This window comes from Nerophis ophidion, linkage group LG21, assembly GCF_033978795.1.
Source record: "Nerophis ophidion isolate RoL-2023_Sa linkage group LG21, RoL_Noph_v1.0, whole genome shotgun sequence".
Lineage (NCBI taxonomy): Eukaryota > Metazoa > Chordata > Actinopteri > Syngnathiformes > Syngnathidae > Nerophis > Nerophis ophidion.
The window spans coordinates 43271599-43287878 of record NC_084631.1 but is presented as its reverse complement, the minus strand read 5'-3'; the positions used below and the strand labels follow the sequence as shown (position 1 = coordinate 43287878).

Below are 16280 nucleotides of genomic sequence, written 5' to 3'. Positions count from 1 at the left end.
GAGGAGAGAGGAGCAATGCAGTAAACGAGGAGGAGAGATGCAGCATTAAACTAGGAGGAGGAGGAGAGATGCAGCATTAGACTAGGAGGAGGAGGAGAGATGCAGCATTAGACTAGGAGGAGGAGGAGAGATGCAGCATTAGACTAGGAGGAGGAGGAGAGATGCAGCATTAGACTAGGAGGAGGAGGAGGAAAGATGCAGCATTAGACTAGGAGGAGGAGGAGGAGAGATGCAGCATTAGACTAGGAGGAGGAGGAGAGATGCAGCATTAAACTAGGAGGAGGAGGAGAGATGCAGCATTAGACTAGGAGGAGGAGGAGGAGAGATGCAGCATTAGACTAGGAGGAGGAGGAGGAGAGATGCGGCATTAGACTAGGAGGAGGAGGAGGAGAGATGCGGCATTAGACTAGGAGGAGGAGGAGGAGAGATGCAGCATTAGACTAGGAGGAGGAGGAGGAGAGATGCAGCATTAGACTAGGAGGAGGAGGAGGAGAGATGCAGCATTAGACTAGGAGGAGGAGGAGAGATGCAGCATTAGACTAGGAGGAGGAGGAGAGATGCAGCATTAAACTAGGAGGAGGAGGAGAGATGCAGCATTAGACTAGGAGGAGGAGGAGGAGAGATGCAGCATTAGACTAGGAGGAGGAGGAGGAGAGATGCAGCATTAGACTAGGAGGAGGAGGAGAGATGCAGCATTAAACTAGGAGGAGGAGGAGAGATGCAGCATTAGACTAGGAGGAGGAGGAGGAGAGATGCAGCATTAGACTAGGAGGAGGAGGAGGAGAGATGCGGCATTAGACTAGGAGGAGGAGGAGGAGAGATGCGGCATTAGACTAGGAGGAGGAGGAGGAGGAGAGATGCAGCATTAGACTAGGAGGAGGAGGAGGAGAGATGCAGCATTAGACTAGGAGGAGGAGGAGAGATGCAGCATTAAACTAGGAGGAGGAGGAGAGATGCAGCATTAGACTAGGAGGAGGAGGAGAGATGCAGCATTAAACTAGGAGGAGGAGGAGAGATGCAGCATTAGACTAGGAGGAGGAGGAGGAGAGATGCGGCATTAGACTAGGAGGAAGAGGAGGAGGAGAGATGCAGCATTAAACTAGGAGGAGGAGGAGAGATGCAGCATTAGACTAGGAGGAGGAGGAGGAGAGATGCGGCATTAGTGATGCAGCATTAAACTGCTCGTCCTCTTTGTCTCTTCTTCTTCTTCTACGTGGAGCAGCGGGCGTGCAGGAAGGACGGGAGGAGGTGGGAGGAGAGTGCGGGAGGGGGAGGGGGGGGGGCTACGGGAGATGCGAGGATGGAGTTCAAGCATCTGGTGGAGGCGGCCGAGAAGTGGTGCTCCGGCAACCCCTTCGACCTCATCTTTGCCGAGGAGGACGACGAGAGGCGGCTGGACTTCTACGCCGAGCCCGGTGTCTCTTTTTACGTCTTGTGTCCCTGCGGAACTGACACCTTCGTGAGTGGGCCTCCTTCTATCCAGCACCGTACAGTAGGGAATATCTCACACTTGCATCTATCCAGCATCTATATCCATATCCAGCATCTATCCAGCACCGTACAGTAGGGAATATGTCACACTTGCATCTATCCAAAATAAAGGTCTCTGGTGACGATGTGTAAGGGTGATGCAGCATCCCCTCCTCCATCTTCATGCTGGGATTATTTACAGCCATGTGTGCTGCGGCGGCCATCAGACCCGCCCTGCTTAGTGACAGATGGACGTCACCCATCTGGACACACTTAAGTGCACTTACAGATGGACCTCACCCATCTTGACACACTTTAGTGCACTTACAGATGGACGTCACCCATCTTGCCACACTTTAGAGCACTTACAGATGGACGTCAACCATCTTGACACACTTTAGTGCACTCACAGATGGACCTCACCCATCTTAGCACACTTAAGTGCACTTAGGGATGGACCTCACCCATCTTGACACACTTTAGTTCACTCACAGATGGACGTCACCCATCTTAGCACACTTAAGTGCACTTACAGATGGACCTCACCCATCTTAGCACACTTAAGTGCACTTACAGATGGACCTCACCCATCTTGACACACTTTAGTGCACTTACAGATGGACGTCACCCATCTTAGCACACTTAAGTGCACTTACAGATGGACGTCACCCATCTTAGCACACTTTAGAGCACTTACAGATGGACGTGAGCCATCTTAGCACACTTAAGTGCACTTACAGATGGACGTCACCCATCTTAGCACACTTAAGTGCACTTACAGATGAACGTCACCCATCTTAGAACACTTAAGTGCACTTACAGATGGACGTCACCCATCTTAGCACACTTTAGTGCACTCACAAATGGACATCACCCATCTTAGCACACTTAAGTGCACTTACAGATGGACGTCAACCATCTTAACACACTTAAGTGCACTTACAGATGGACGTCACCCATCTTTGCACACTTTAGTGCACCTACAGATGGACGTCAACCATCTTAACACACTTAAGTGCACTTACAAATGGACGTCACCCATCTTAGCACACTTAAGTGCACTTACAAATGGACGTCACCCATCTTAGCACACTTTAGTACACTTACAGATGGACATCACCCATCTTGACACACTTTAGTACACTTACAGATGGACGTCACCCATCTTGACACACTTTAATGCACTTACAGATGGACATCACCCATCTTGACACACTTTAGTGCACTTACAGATGGACCTCACCCATCTTGACACACTTTAGTGCACTTACAGATGGACATCACCCATCTTGACACACTGTAGTGCACTTACAGATGGACGTCACAGATCTTGACACACTTTAGTGCACTCACAGATGGACCTCACCCATCTTAGCACACTTTAGTGCACTTACAGATGGACGTCACCCATCTTGACACACTTTAGTACACTTACAGATGGACATCACCCATCTTGACACACTTTAGTGCACTTACAGATGGACATCAACCATCTTGACACACTTTAGTGCACTTACAGATGGACGTCACCCATCTTAGCACACTTTAGTGCACTTACAGATGGACGTCACCCATCTTAGCACACTTAAGTGCGCTTACAAATGGACGTCACCCATCTTAGCACACTTTGGTGCACTCACAGATGGACCTCACCCATCTTGACACACTTTAGTGCACTTACAGATGGACCTCACCCATCTTGACACACTTTAGTGCACTTACAGATCGACGTCACCCATCTTGACACACTTTAGTGCACTTACAGATGGACATCACCCATCTTAGCACACTTAAGTGCACTTACAGATGGACGTCACCCATCTTAGCACACTTTAGTGCACTTACAGATGGACGTGACCCATCTTAGCACACTTTAGTGCACTTACAGATGGACCTCACCCATCTTGGCACACTTTAATGCACTTACAGATGGACGTCACCCATCTTAGCACACTTAAGTGCACTTACAGATGGACCTCACCCATCTTAGCACACTTTAGTGCACTTACAGATGGATGTCACCCATTTTAGCACACTTAAGTGCACTCATAGATGGACCTCACCCATCTCAGCACACTTTGGTGCACTTACAGCTGGACGTCACCCATCTTAGCACACTTTAGTGCACTTACAGATGGACGTCACCCATCTTAGCACACTTAAGTGCACTTACAGATGGACGTCACCCATCTTAGCACACTTAAGTGCACTCACAGATGGACCTCACCCATCTTGACACACTTTAGTGCACTTACAGATGGACCTCACCCATCTTGACACACTTTAGTGCACTTACAGATCGACGTCACCCATCTTGACACACTTTAGTGCACTTACAGATGGACATCACCCATCTTAGCACACTTAAGTGCACTTACAGATGGACGTCACCCATCTTAGCACACTTTAGTGCACTTACAGATGGACGTGACCCATCTTAGCACACTTTAGTGCACTTACAGATGGACCTCACCCATCTTGGCACACTTTAATGCACTTACAGATGGACGTCACCCATCTTAGCACACTTAAGTGCACTTACAGATGGACCTCACCCATCTTAGCACACTTTAGTGCACTTACAGATGGATGTCACCCATTTTAGCACACTTAAGTGCACTCATAGATGGACCTCACCCATCTCAGCACACTTTGGTGCACTTACAGCTGGACGTCACCCATCTTAGCACACTTTAGTGCACTTACAGATGGACGTCACCCATCTTAGCACACTTAAGTGCACTTACAGATGGACGTCACCCATCTTAGCACACTTAAGTGCACTTACAGATGGACTTCACCCATCTTAGCACACTTTAGTGTACTTACAGATGGACGTCACCCATCTTAGCACACTTTAGTGCACTTACAAATGCACATCACCCATCTTAGCACACTTAAGTGCACTTACAGATGGACCTCACCCATCTTGGCACACTTTAATGCACTTACAGATGGACGTCACCCATCTTAGCACACTTTAGTGCACTTACAGATGGACGTCACCCATCTTAGCACACTTAAGTGCCCTTACAGATGGACGTCACCCATCTTAGCACACTTAAGTGCACATACAGATGGACCTCACCCATCTTGGCACACTTTAATGCACTTACAGATGGACGTCACCCATCTTAGCACACTTAAGTGCACTTACAGATTGACGTCACCCATCTTAGCACACTTTAGTGCACTTACAGATGGACATCACCCATCTTGACACACTTCAGTGCACTTACAGATGGACGTCGATCATCTTGACACACTTTAGTGCACTCACAGATGGACCTCACCCATCTTGACACACTTTAGTGCACTTACAAATGGACGTCACCCATCTTGACACACTTTAGTGCACTTACAAATGGACATCACCCATCTTAGCACACTTAAGTGCACTTACAGATGGACGTCACCCATCTTAGCACACTTTAGTGCACTTACAGATGGACGTCACCCATCTTAGCACACTTTAGTGCACTCACAGATGGACCTCACCCATCTTGACACACTTTAGTGCACTTACAGATGGACATCACCCATCTTGACACACTTTAGTGCACTTACAGATGGACCTCACCCATCTTAGCACACTTAAGTGCACTTACAAATGGACGTCACCCATCTTAGCACACTTAAGTGCACTTACAGATGGACGTCGATCATCTTGACACACTTTAGTGCACTCACAGATGGACCTCACCCATCTTGACACACTTTAGTGCACTTACAGATGGACATCACCCATCTTGACACACTTTAGTGCACTTACAGATGGACCTCACCCATCTTAGCACACTTAAGTGCACTTACAGATGGACGTCACCCATCTTGACACAGATGGACATCACCCATCTTGACACACTTTAGTGCACTTACAGATGGACCTCACCCATCTTAGCACACTTAAGTGCACTTACAAATGGACGTCACCCATCTTAGCACACTTTAGTGCACTTACAGATGGACGTCACCCATCTTAGCACACTTTAGTGCACTTACAGATGGACGTCACCCATCTTGCCACACTTTAGTGCACTTACAGATGGATGTCACCCATCTTAGCACACTTAAGTGCACTTACAGATGGACGTCACCCATCTTGACACACTTTAGTGCACTCACAGATGGACATCACCCATCTTAGTGCACTTACAGATGGACGTCACCCATCTTGACACACTTTAGTGCACTTACAGATGGACCTCACCCATCTTAGCACACTTTAGTGCACTTACAGATGGACCCCACCCATCTTGACACACTTTAGTGCACTTACAGATGGACCTCACCCATCTTGACACACTTTAGTGCACTTACAAATGGACGTCACCCATCTTAGCACACTTAAGTGCACTTACGGATGGACCTCACCCATCTTGACACACTTTAGTGCACTTACAGATGGACGTCACCCATCTTAGCACACTTAAGTGCATTTACAAATGGACGACACCCATCTTAGCACACTTAAGTGCACTTACAGATGGACGTCACCCATCTTGCCACACTTTAGTGCACTTACAGATGGATGTCACCCATCTTAGCACACTTAAGTGCACTTACAGATGGACATCACCCATCTTGACACACTTTAGTACACTTACAGATGGACCTCACCCATTTTGACACACTTTAGTGCACTTACAAATGGACATCACCCATCTTAGCACACTTAAGTGCACTTACAGATGGACGTCACCCATCTTAGCACACTTTAGAGCACTTACAGATAGACGTGACCCATCTTAGCACACTTAAGTGCACTTACAAATGGACGTCACCCATCTTAGCACACTTTAGTGCACTTACAGATGGACGTCACCCATCTTAGCACACTTTAGTGCACTTACAGATGGACGTCACCCATCTTGTCACACTTTAGTGCACTTACAGATGGATGTCACCCATCTTAGCACACTTAAGTGCACTTACAGATGGATGTCACCCATTTTAGCACACTTAAGTGCACTTACAGATGGACATCACCCATCTTGACACACTTTAGTGCACTCACAGATGGACATCACCCATCTTAGTGCACTTACAGATGGACCTCACCCATCTTAGCACACTTTAGTGCACTTACAGATGGACCTCACCCATCTTAGCACACTTAAGTGCACTTACAGATGGACCTCACCCATCTTAGCACACTTAAGTGCCAGATAAAAGACATGAACTCATTGAAAAATGCCAAAAACGCTCTTTAGTCACCATACTGACCCTCCTCTGGAGCTCAACTGTTAGCAGCTGTAGTGTCAATTTCCCTCTGGAGTGGAGATATCAGACATCATTTCGCAGTAAAAGCTATTTATATGTCAGTAAACAGCTGGACTGAGTAGTTTTTTAAGTTAAAGTTTTAAAGTTAAAGTAGTAATGATTGTCCCACACACACACACACACACACACACACACACACACACACACACACACTAGGTGTGGCGAAATGTGTCCTCTGCTTTTGACCCCTCCCCTTGTTCACCCCCTTTAAGCATCATTCTTTGAGGAAACATGGGACCAGCAATGTTCAATGTAGTGTTTCATTCAGCAGTGAACATCTTTATTACGTGTCCAGTGTTGGCATGTCAAAATATGCTCCATCTCCAGGGACATTTGGTCCAAATATGGGATTTCTCCTCACTCATCCTCACAAACTAGACTCAGGATTTGATACATTGTCAGGCTTCCTGGTGAACTATTGGCAGGTTGAAGTTGATTATATGACACATCACACAATCTGTAACACAACTTGCATCAATAATTTCTCCTATATGAATATGGCAAACATTTAAAAAAAAAACTCCGTCATGTAACTTGGGAAATACATTTTTTAAGCTGGCTGACATAATTTCTTCCTGGATATGTGATGTTCCGTAAACCGGATCATGTTTTGTTTAGTATGTTCTGTTAGTTTTGGACTCCCTTAGTTCCTGTTTAGTGCACTTTGGGTGTTTGTTTGGTTTCCATGGGTACTAATTGGTTTCACCTGCCTCTGATTAGTGCTCTGCACATTCACCTGCTGTTGAGCACTCATCAGAGAGCTATTTTGGCGGCATGGCGTAGTGGGTAGAGCGGCCGTGCCAGCAACCTGAGGGTTGCAGGTATGCTTCCAACCTATTGACATCCAAATCGCTGCCGTTGTGTCCTTGGGCAGGACACTTCATCCTTGCCCCCGGTGCCGCTCACACTGATGAGTGAATGACAGGTGGTGGTCGGAGGGGCCGTAGGCGCAAACTGGCAGCCACGCTTCTGTCAGTCTACCCCAGGGCAGCTGTGGCTACAGGTGTAGCTTACCACCACCAGGTGTGAATGAATGATGGCTTCCCACTTGAGTATCTAATAATAGAAATGCGCGATATAAATTATTATTATTATTATTTATTCACGAATGGGGTGGCAGGCTTGGCACACAGAAAAAGGTGCCGATCGCACGGGAAACTAAGGTGACAACTTAGCACAGGAATCAGAACAGGAATCAAGAACAGGAGTAACCCAACGTCATAGTTGCATACCGGCTGTGAATAAATAGCTCTCTGATGAGTGCTCGACAGCAGGTGAACGTGCAGAGCACTAATCAGAGGCAGGTGAAACCAATTAGTACCCATAGAAACCAAAACAAACACCCAAAGTGCACAAAACAGGAACTAAGGAAGTCCAAAACTAACAGAACATACTAAACAAAACACGATCCGGTCCACGAATCATGACAGGATGTTAGAGAAAAGTAGGAGAATGTGTGTGCTGCTGCCTGCTCTTCTATACTTATACAATAACTGTCCTTTTTCGTCAATTCACACAAAGTGTGTATTTTTAGGCGGTGTTATCTTTTCTCCATCTCTGTCACCTTTTTATTTGACTGAATCACACAAAATAAAACTCCCCGCCTTCCTTTTTTTGAGCCCGCGCAAACTGTCGCTTGGCACACGACTCGCCGCGGTAGCCGAAACACGCCGGAGAAGGAGAAAGGAAGAACAAAAACTGGAATTCCTAGGCAAAATGGAACACTTTGACAAGTTTATGTAAGCAGAGAAGGCAGGCTGTAGGAGAGCAGTGCTCCATGGAGAGAAGGGGGGGGGGGGTTATTACTATGTACTTTGCCAGTTTTTTGTCAAATAAATACTAGTGTTTTATGTGTCTATAGTGTATGTGCTGATATACTACAGTTCTAGTAAAAAACAAAAACTAAAAAAAGGCCAATACCGGTATAAATATGGGTGTTTAATGGGTGGAACCCTACTTGATGTTATACTGTGACAGTACTCACTATTCCCAGTGTTGAGGAGTGCACACTGCCACACATGAACACTATTCCCAGTGTTGAGGAGTGCACACTGCCACACATGAACACTATTCCCAGTGTTGAGGAGTGCACACTGCCACACATGAACACTATTCCCAGTGTTGAGGAGTGCACACTGCCATACATGAACACTATTCCCAGTGTTGAGGAGTGCACACTGCCACACATGAACACTATTCCCAGTGTTGAGGAGTGCACACTGCCACACATGAACACTATTCCCAGTGTTGAGGAGTGCACACTGCCATACATGAACACTATTCCCGGTGTTGAGGAGTGCACACTGCCACACATGAACACTATTCCCAGTGTTGAGGAGTGCACACTGCCATACATAAACACTATACCCAGTGTTGAGGAGTGCACACTGCCACACATGAACACTATTCCCAGTGCTGAGGAGTGCACACTGCCATACATGAACACTATTCCTAGTGTTGAGGAGTGCACACTGCCATACATGAACACTATTCCCAGTGTTGAGGAGTGCACACTGATACACATGAACACTATTCCCAGTGTTGAGGAGTGCACACTGCCATACATGAACACTATTCCCAGTGTTGAGGAGTGCACACTGCCACACATGTACACTATTCCCAGTGTTGAGGAGTGCACACTGCCACACATGAACACTATTCCCAGTGTTGAGGAGTGCACACTGCCATACATGAACACTATACCCGGTGTTGAGGAGTGCACACTGCCATACATGAACACTATTCCCAGTGTTGAGGAGTGCACACTGCCACACATGAACACTATTCCCAGTGTTGAGGAGTGCACACTGCCACACATGAACACTATTCCCAGTGTTGAGGAGTGCACACTGCCATACATGTACACTATTCCCAGTGTTGAGGAGTCCACACTGCCATACATGAACACTATTCCCAGTGTTGAGGAGTGCACAGCCATACATGAACACTATTCCCAGTGCTGAGGAGTGCACACTGCCATACATGAACACTATTCCCAGTGTTGAGGAGTGCACACTGCCATACATGAACACTATTCCCAGTGTTGAGGAGTGCACACTGCCATACATGAGCACTATTCCCAGTGTTGAGGAGTGCACACTGCCATACATGAACACTATTCCCAGTGTTGAGTGCTGGAATAGACTTGTTTCTTTAAGTTGAAGGGGAGTGTAATTATTTTTCAGTGACACGTGGTGGCCACAATAATTCATGAAGTCAAGCTCATGATGCAGTAAATTGAATGATGCGGACACGTTTGTTACTGGACACTTTCTAATAGGCTTCTGCTTTGGAGATTTTGCATGTGTAAAAATGATATGCAACTATACTTATTGTAATGTTTGTTTACATTGACACATGTGCTGTTTGACACTGCAATATTTTAATGATTGTTACGTATGTTTAGCTTGTGTGCTATTGTGTGCTTAACTGTTGTGTAGCTGCTTGCTCCTAGTGGTCTATAGGCCGGGGGTCGCATGCAGCTCTTTAGCGCTGCCCTTGTGGCTCTTTGGAGCTTTTTCAAAAATGTATGAAAAATGGAAAAAGATTAAGGGAAAAAATATATTTTTTGTTTTAATATAGTTTCTGTAGGAGGACAAACATGACACAAACCTCCCTATTTGTCATAAAGCACACTGTTTGTATTAAACATGCTTCACAGATTCGAGTAATTGGCGAGCTCCGTTTTTTCTTACTGATTTTGTCGGTCCTTGAACTCATCGTAGTTTGTTTCCATGTACAACTTTACATGTTTTATGCCACTTCTTTTCCCGTCTCATTTTGTCCACCAAACTTTTAACATTGTGCATGAATGCACAAAAGTGAGTTTTGTTGATGTTATTGACTTGTGTGGAGTGCTAATCAGACATATTTGGTCCCTGCATGACTGCAAGCTAATCGATGCTAACATGCTATTTAGGCTAGCTGTATGTAGATATTGCATCATTATGCCTCATTTGTAGATATATTTCAGCTCATTTAGTTTCCTTCAAGTCTTCATAATTCAATTTATATCTCATGACACACTGTCTGTATGTAATATGGCTTTTAAGTTATTGCGGCTCCAGACGGATTTGTTTTTGTATTTTTGGTCCAATATGGCTCTTTCAACATTTTGGGTTGCTGACCCCTGAAATAGGCGAGCATGTTTATCAATCAATCATGTTTACCTTTTGTATAAAATTTTCATTAAATAGAAGAAAGTGTGTGCTTATTGGAGGACATTTAGATCAGGGGTTGCCCACACTTTTTCTGCAGGCGAGCTACTTTTCAATTGACCAACTCGAGGGGATCTACCTCATTTATATATATCATTTATATTTATTTATTTATGAAAGAGACATTTTTGTAAACAAGTTAAATGTGTTTAATGATAATACAAGCATGTGTAACACATATAGATGTCTTTCTTTCATGAAGACAAGAATATAAGTTGGTGTATTACCTGATTCTGATGACTTGCATTGATTGGAATCAGACAGTAATGATGATAACGCCCACATTTTCAAATGGAGGAGAAAAAAAGTGGTCCTTTCTGTACAATACCACATGAAAGTGGTTGGTTTTTGGCATCTAATTCATCCAGCTTCCATACATTTTACAAGAAAAACATTGGCGGCAAATTCCGTAGCTTGCTTGATTGACATTCACGGCACCCGAGGGTCTTGTGAGATGACGCTGGCTGCTGCCAGTTCATTATTATGAAAAAATGACAGAGAGGAAGGCGAGAAACACTTTTTATTCCAACAGACTTTCGCGTCGTCCCTTCCGTCAAAACTCTGAAGGCCGACTGCACATTTCCTATCTTCATAATAAAAGCCCTGCTTCATGCTGCCTGCGCTAACAAAATAAGAGTCTCGGAAAACTGGCGTGCACAAGTGATGTGCACGCCAGCTTTCTGAGGGATCGCTTGTGCACGCCAGTTTTCCGAGACTCTGTATTTAGTTAGCGCAGGCAGCATGAAGCAGGGCTTTTATTGTGAAGATAGGAAATGTGCAGTCGGCCTTTAGAGTTTTGACGGAAGGTACGGAGCGAGAGTCTGTTGAAATAAAAAGTGTTTCTCGCCTTCCTCTCGGTCATATTTTCATAATAATGATCTTGCAGCAGCCAGTGTCATCTCACAAGACCCTCCGGTACCGTGAATGTCATTTAAGTGACGTCTTGGTGAAGATTGATGATCACTCATTTTTAGGTCTATTTTTTTTAAAAGCCTGGCTGGAGATCGACTGACACACCCCCCGCGGTCGACTGGTAGCTCGCGATCGACGTAGTGGGCACCCCTGATTTAGATGTTCATTGACTGTCCAGCTTCGCACAAGTAGCACTGCCTGTATCGCACATGATATCACACACAAGTAGCACTGCTTGTATCGCACATTTTACACACAAGCTGATATCGTCTGATACTTGGGTTTTTGTGTGGATGTCGCATTGATGTTCAATATCACTATCAGATGGGGACACCTATACTATTCACTGGAAAAAAACAAAATGTCTGTCACTAACAGACGGATAGTTGGCACACTTTAAGATGTGTAGCGAAGCCTGCCGTAACTTTTTTATTTTATTTTAATAAACAAAGCTATTCTCTATGAAGTCCTGGACGTACAGTATATGTAACATGTCTCCCCACATCTGCGGTCCCCTCCCATTGGGTGCAGTTTTTTCTTGCCCTGGTGTGGGATCTGAGCCCAGGATGTGGTTGTGGCTTGTGCAACCCTTTGAGACACTGGTGATTTAGGGCTATATAAGTAAACATTGATTGATTGATTGATCAGCTCCGAGTGCAATTCTTACCGATGAAACCACAAAAGTAAAGGCAAATATCATGAAATAGATAGACTTTATCTTTCAGTTCCTGTCTGTGTTTCGATGTCGTCCGTAATAAGAAGCGGCGGCCTTTTACGACTTTGCAGCATAAATGCACGGCCATTGTTGTTTATCTGATGCAATCTTCCCGCTTCTACATCTAGCTTCAACCTGACCCAGCTTCACTTCCTGTTGTGACAAGGATGTATTTGCTGTGTTTGTGCAGCATGTGTGGAGCGAGAGCGAGGACTGCCTACCTTTCCTCCAGCTGGCTCAGGACTACATCTCGTCCTGCGGCAAGAAGACCCTGCTGGAGGTGCTGCAGAAGGTCTTCACGTCCTTCAGACCTGTAAGACAACGTTGATGTTTCTTGTCTTATTCTAATTCTGCATTGCTCAACAGTACACAAACAGGTAAGGTCGGATCCCGCTCGATCCTCCAACAATCTGCTTCTCCAACCATCTCAAATAGATAGATAGATAGTACTTTATTGATTCCTTCAGGAAAATTAAAATTCCAGCAGCAGTGTACAGAGTTGAGATCAATCAATCAATCAATGTTTACTTATATAGCCCTAAATCACTAGTGTCTCAAAGGGCTGCACAAACCACTACGACATCCTCGGTAGGCCCACATAAGGGCAAGGAAAACTCACACCCAGTGGGACATCGGTGACAATAATGACTATGAGAACCTTGGAGAGGAAGAAAGCAATGGATGTGGAGCGGGTCTAACATGATACTGTGAGAGTTCAATCCATAATGGATCCAACACAGTCGCGAGAGTCCCAGTCCAAAGCGGATCCAACACAGCAGCGAGAGTCCCGTTCACAGGGGAGCCAGCAGGAAACCATCCCAAGCGGAGGCGGATCAGCAGCGCAGAGATGTCCCCAGCCGATACACAGGCGAGCAGTACATGGCCACCGGATCGGACCGGACCCCCTCCACAAGGGAGAGTGGGACATAGGAGAAAAAGAAAAGAAACGGCAGATCAACTGGTCTAAAAAGGGAGTCTATTTAAAGGCTAGAGTATACAAATTAGTTTTAAGGTGAGACTTAAATGCTTCTACTGAGGTGGCATCTCGAACTTTTACCGGGAGGGCATTCCAGAGTACTGGAGCCCGAAATGAAAACGCTCTATAGCCCGCAGACTTTTTTTGGGCTCTGGGAATCACTAATAAGCCAGAGTCTTTTGAACACAGATTTCTTGCCGGGACATATGGTACAATACAATCGGCAAGATAGGATGGAGCTAGACCGTGTAGTATTTTATACGTAAGTAGTAAAACCTTAAAGTCACATCTTAAGTGCACAGGAAGCCAGTGCAGGTGAGCCAGTATAGGTATATATGTATGTATATATGTATATAAAGGTATATACAGTATAGGTATATATGTATGTATATATGTATATAAAGGTATATACAGTATAGGTATATATGTATGTATATATGTATATAAAGGTATATACAGTACAGGTATATATGTATGTATATATGTATATAAAGGTATATACAGTATAGGTATATATGTATGTATATATGTATATAAAGGTATATACAGTATAGGTATATATGTATGTATATATGTATATAAAGGTATATACAGTACAGGCGTAATATGATCAAACTTTCTTGTTCTTGTCAAAAGTCAAGCAGCCGCATTTTGTACCAACTGTAATCTTTTAATGCTAGACATGGGGAGACCCCAAAATAATACGTTACAGTAATCGAGACGAGACGTAACAAACGCATAGATAATGATATCGGCGTCTTTAATGGACAAAATGGAGCGAATTTTAGCGATATTACGGAGATGAAAGAAGGCCGTTTTAGTAACGCTTTTAATGTGTGACTCAAAGGAGAGAGTTGGGTCGAAGATAATACCCAGATTTTTTACCGAGTCACCTTGTTATATTATTTGGTTGTCAAATGTTAAAGTTGTATTATTAAATAGAGGTCGGTGTCTAGCAGGACCGATAATCAGCATTTCCGTTTTTTTGGCGTTAAGTTGCAAAAAGTTAGCGGACATCCATTGTTTAATTTCATTAAGACACGCCTCCAGCTGACTCCATGGGAATATATGGGAATGAATGGGGAATTGCAATAATGATATATTATTGGGCACTTGTCTATATGCTGCTGCATCTTTGTGGCATACCTGACCTAGCTCTTTGCACACTATTTGAAAATGTACACCGCCTTTCCGTCTACATTGGTTGGGGTGAAATGTCTCCACATATCAGATGGTGGACGTGGCATTATTTTCTTTGTATTGATTTATTCTTGTAAAAGACTAATGCAATGCCACACAAAAATATAAATAGTCAGCTAAACAATTGGAGTAGTTTTTAAAAATATTTGACTGATGGACAAATGAATAGAAATAGGCCGGATGAATACATGAAGAGTCAATCAGCATGCTAAATCAAACTATAAGCTACATTCTTGTACGACAACAGAATGGCGAGCAGAACAGAAGGCAGAGGAAACTACGCCTTTTCATTTACTATTTGCTACTTCAACTTTACACATCACAAAAAAGGTCCATTCGGATCGCTAACGTCGTTAGCATAAAGGAATGGGATATAACATAGAGAAAATGAGCATCAGGACGAACGGAGAAATAGTTTGGGTTCGTAATGACTGAGACTGCGGTGGTAAATAAACCTGGCAATCTAGAGACATTGGCCCCAAAATCATTGAACAAGTACAAGAACAGCTAGCTAGCTTGAGTGGAAGTCTGCTGGAGTAGTCTACAAGCAATTACACCTCTATTACACGTAAATACCATAGATCAATAATAATAATGGATTAGATTTATATCGCGCTTTTCTATTGTTAGATACTCAAAGCGCTCACAGAGAAGTGGGAAGCCATCATTCATTCACACCTGGTGGTGGTAAGCTACATCTGTAGCCACAGCTGCCCTGGGGTAGACTGACGGGAGCGTGGCTGCCAGTTTGCGCCTACGGCCCCTCCGACCACCACCAATCATTCATTCACCAGTGTGAGCGGCACCGGGGGCAAAGGGTGAAGTGTCCTGCCCAAGGACACAACGGCAGTGATTTGGATGTCAATAGGTAGGAAGCGAACCTGCAACCCTCAGGTTTCTGGCACGGCCGCTCTACCCACTACGCCAGGGGTGCCCATTACGTCGATCGCGAGCTACCAGTCGACCGCGGGGGGTGTGTCAGTCGATCTCCAGCCAGGCTTTTAAAAAAATAGACCTAAAAATGAGTGATCATCAATCTTCACCAAGATGCCACTTAAATGACATTCACGGTACCGGAGGGTCTTGTGAGATGACGCTGGCTGCTGCAAGATCATTATTATGAAAATATGACCGAGAGGAAGGCGAGAAACACTTTTTATTTCAACAGACTCTCGCGCCGTACCTTCCGTCAAAACTCTAAAGGCCGACTGCACATTTCCTATCTTCACAATAAAAGCCCTGCTTCATGCTGCCTGCGCTAACTAAATACAGAGTCTCGGAAAACTGGCGTGCACAAGCGATCCCTCAGAAAGCCGGCGTGCACATCACTTGTGCACGCCAGCTTTCCGAGACTCTTATTTTGTTAGCGCAGGCAGCATGAAGCAGGGCTTTTATTGTGAAGATAGGAAATGTGCAGTCGGCCTTTAGAGTTTTGACGGAAGGGACGGCGCGAAAGTCTGTTGAAATAAAAAGTGTTTCTCGCCTTCCTCTCTGTCATTTTTTCATA

General features: G+C 44.8%; 2 protein-coding genes across 4 annotated transcripts in view; one reads left to right on the top strand and one right to left on the bottom strand.

Moving 5' to 3' along the window:
* Positions 1-16280, bottom strand: part of LOC133540143 (SH3 domain-binding protein 5-like) — a 46919-nt gene that overhangs the window by 21478 nt on the left and 9161 nt on the right. The gene's annotated exons all lie outside the window — the stretch shown is intronic.
* mturn (maturin, neural progenitor differentiation regulator homolog (Xenopus)) overlaps positions 1262-16280 on the top strand; it is a 16827-nt gene continuing 1808 nt past the window's right edge. The window contains exons 1-2 of the mRNA XM_061881491.1: positions 1262-1459; positions 12788-12910. Of these exons, the coding sequence (XP_061737475.1) occupies positions 1301-1459; positions 12788-12910 (282 nt within the window). The 5' untranslated portion in view covers positions 1262-1300. The remainder of the gene's footprint in view (positions 1460-12787; positions 12911-16280) is intronic.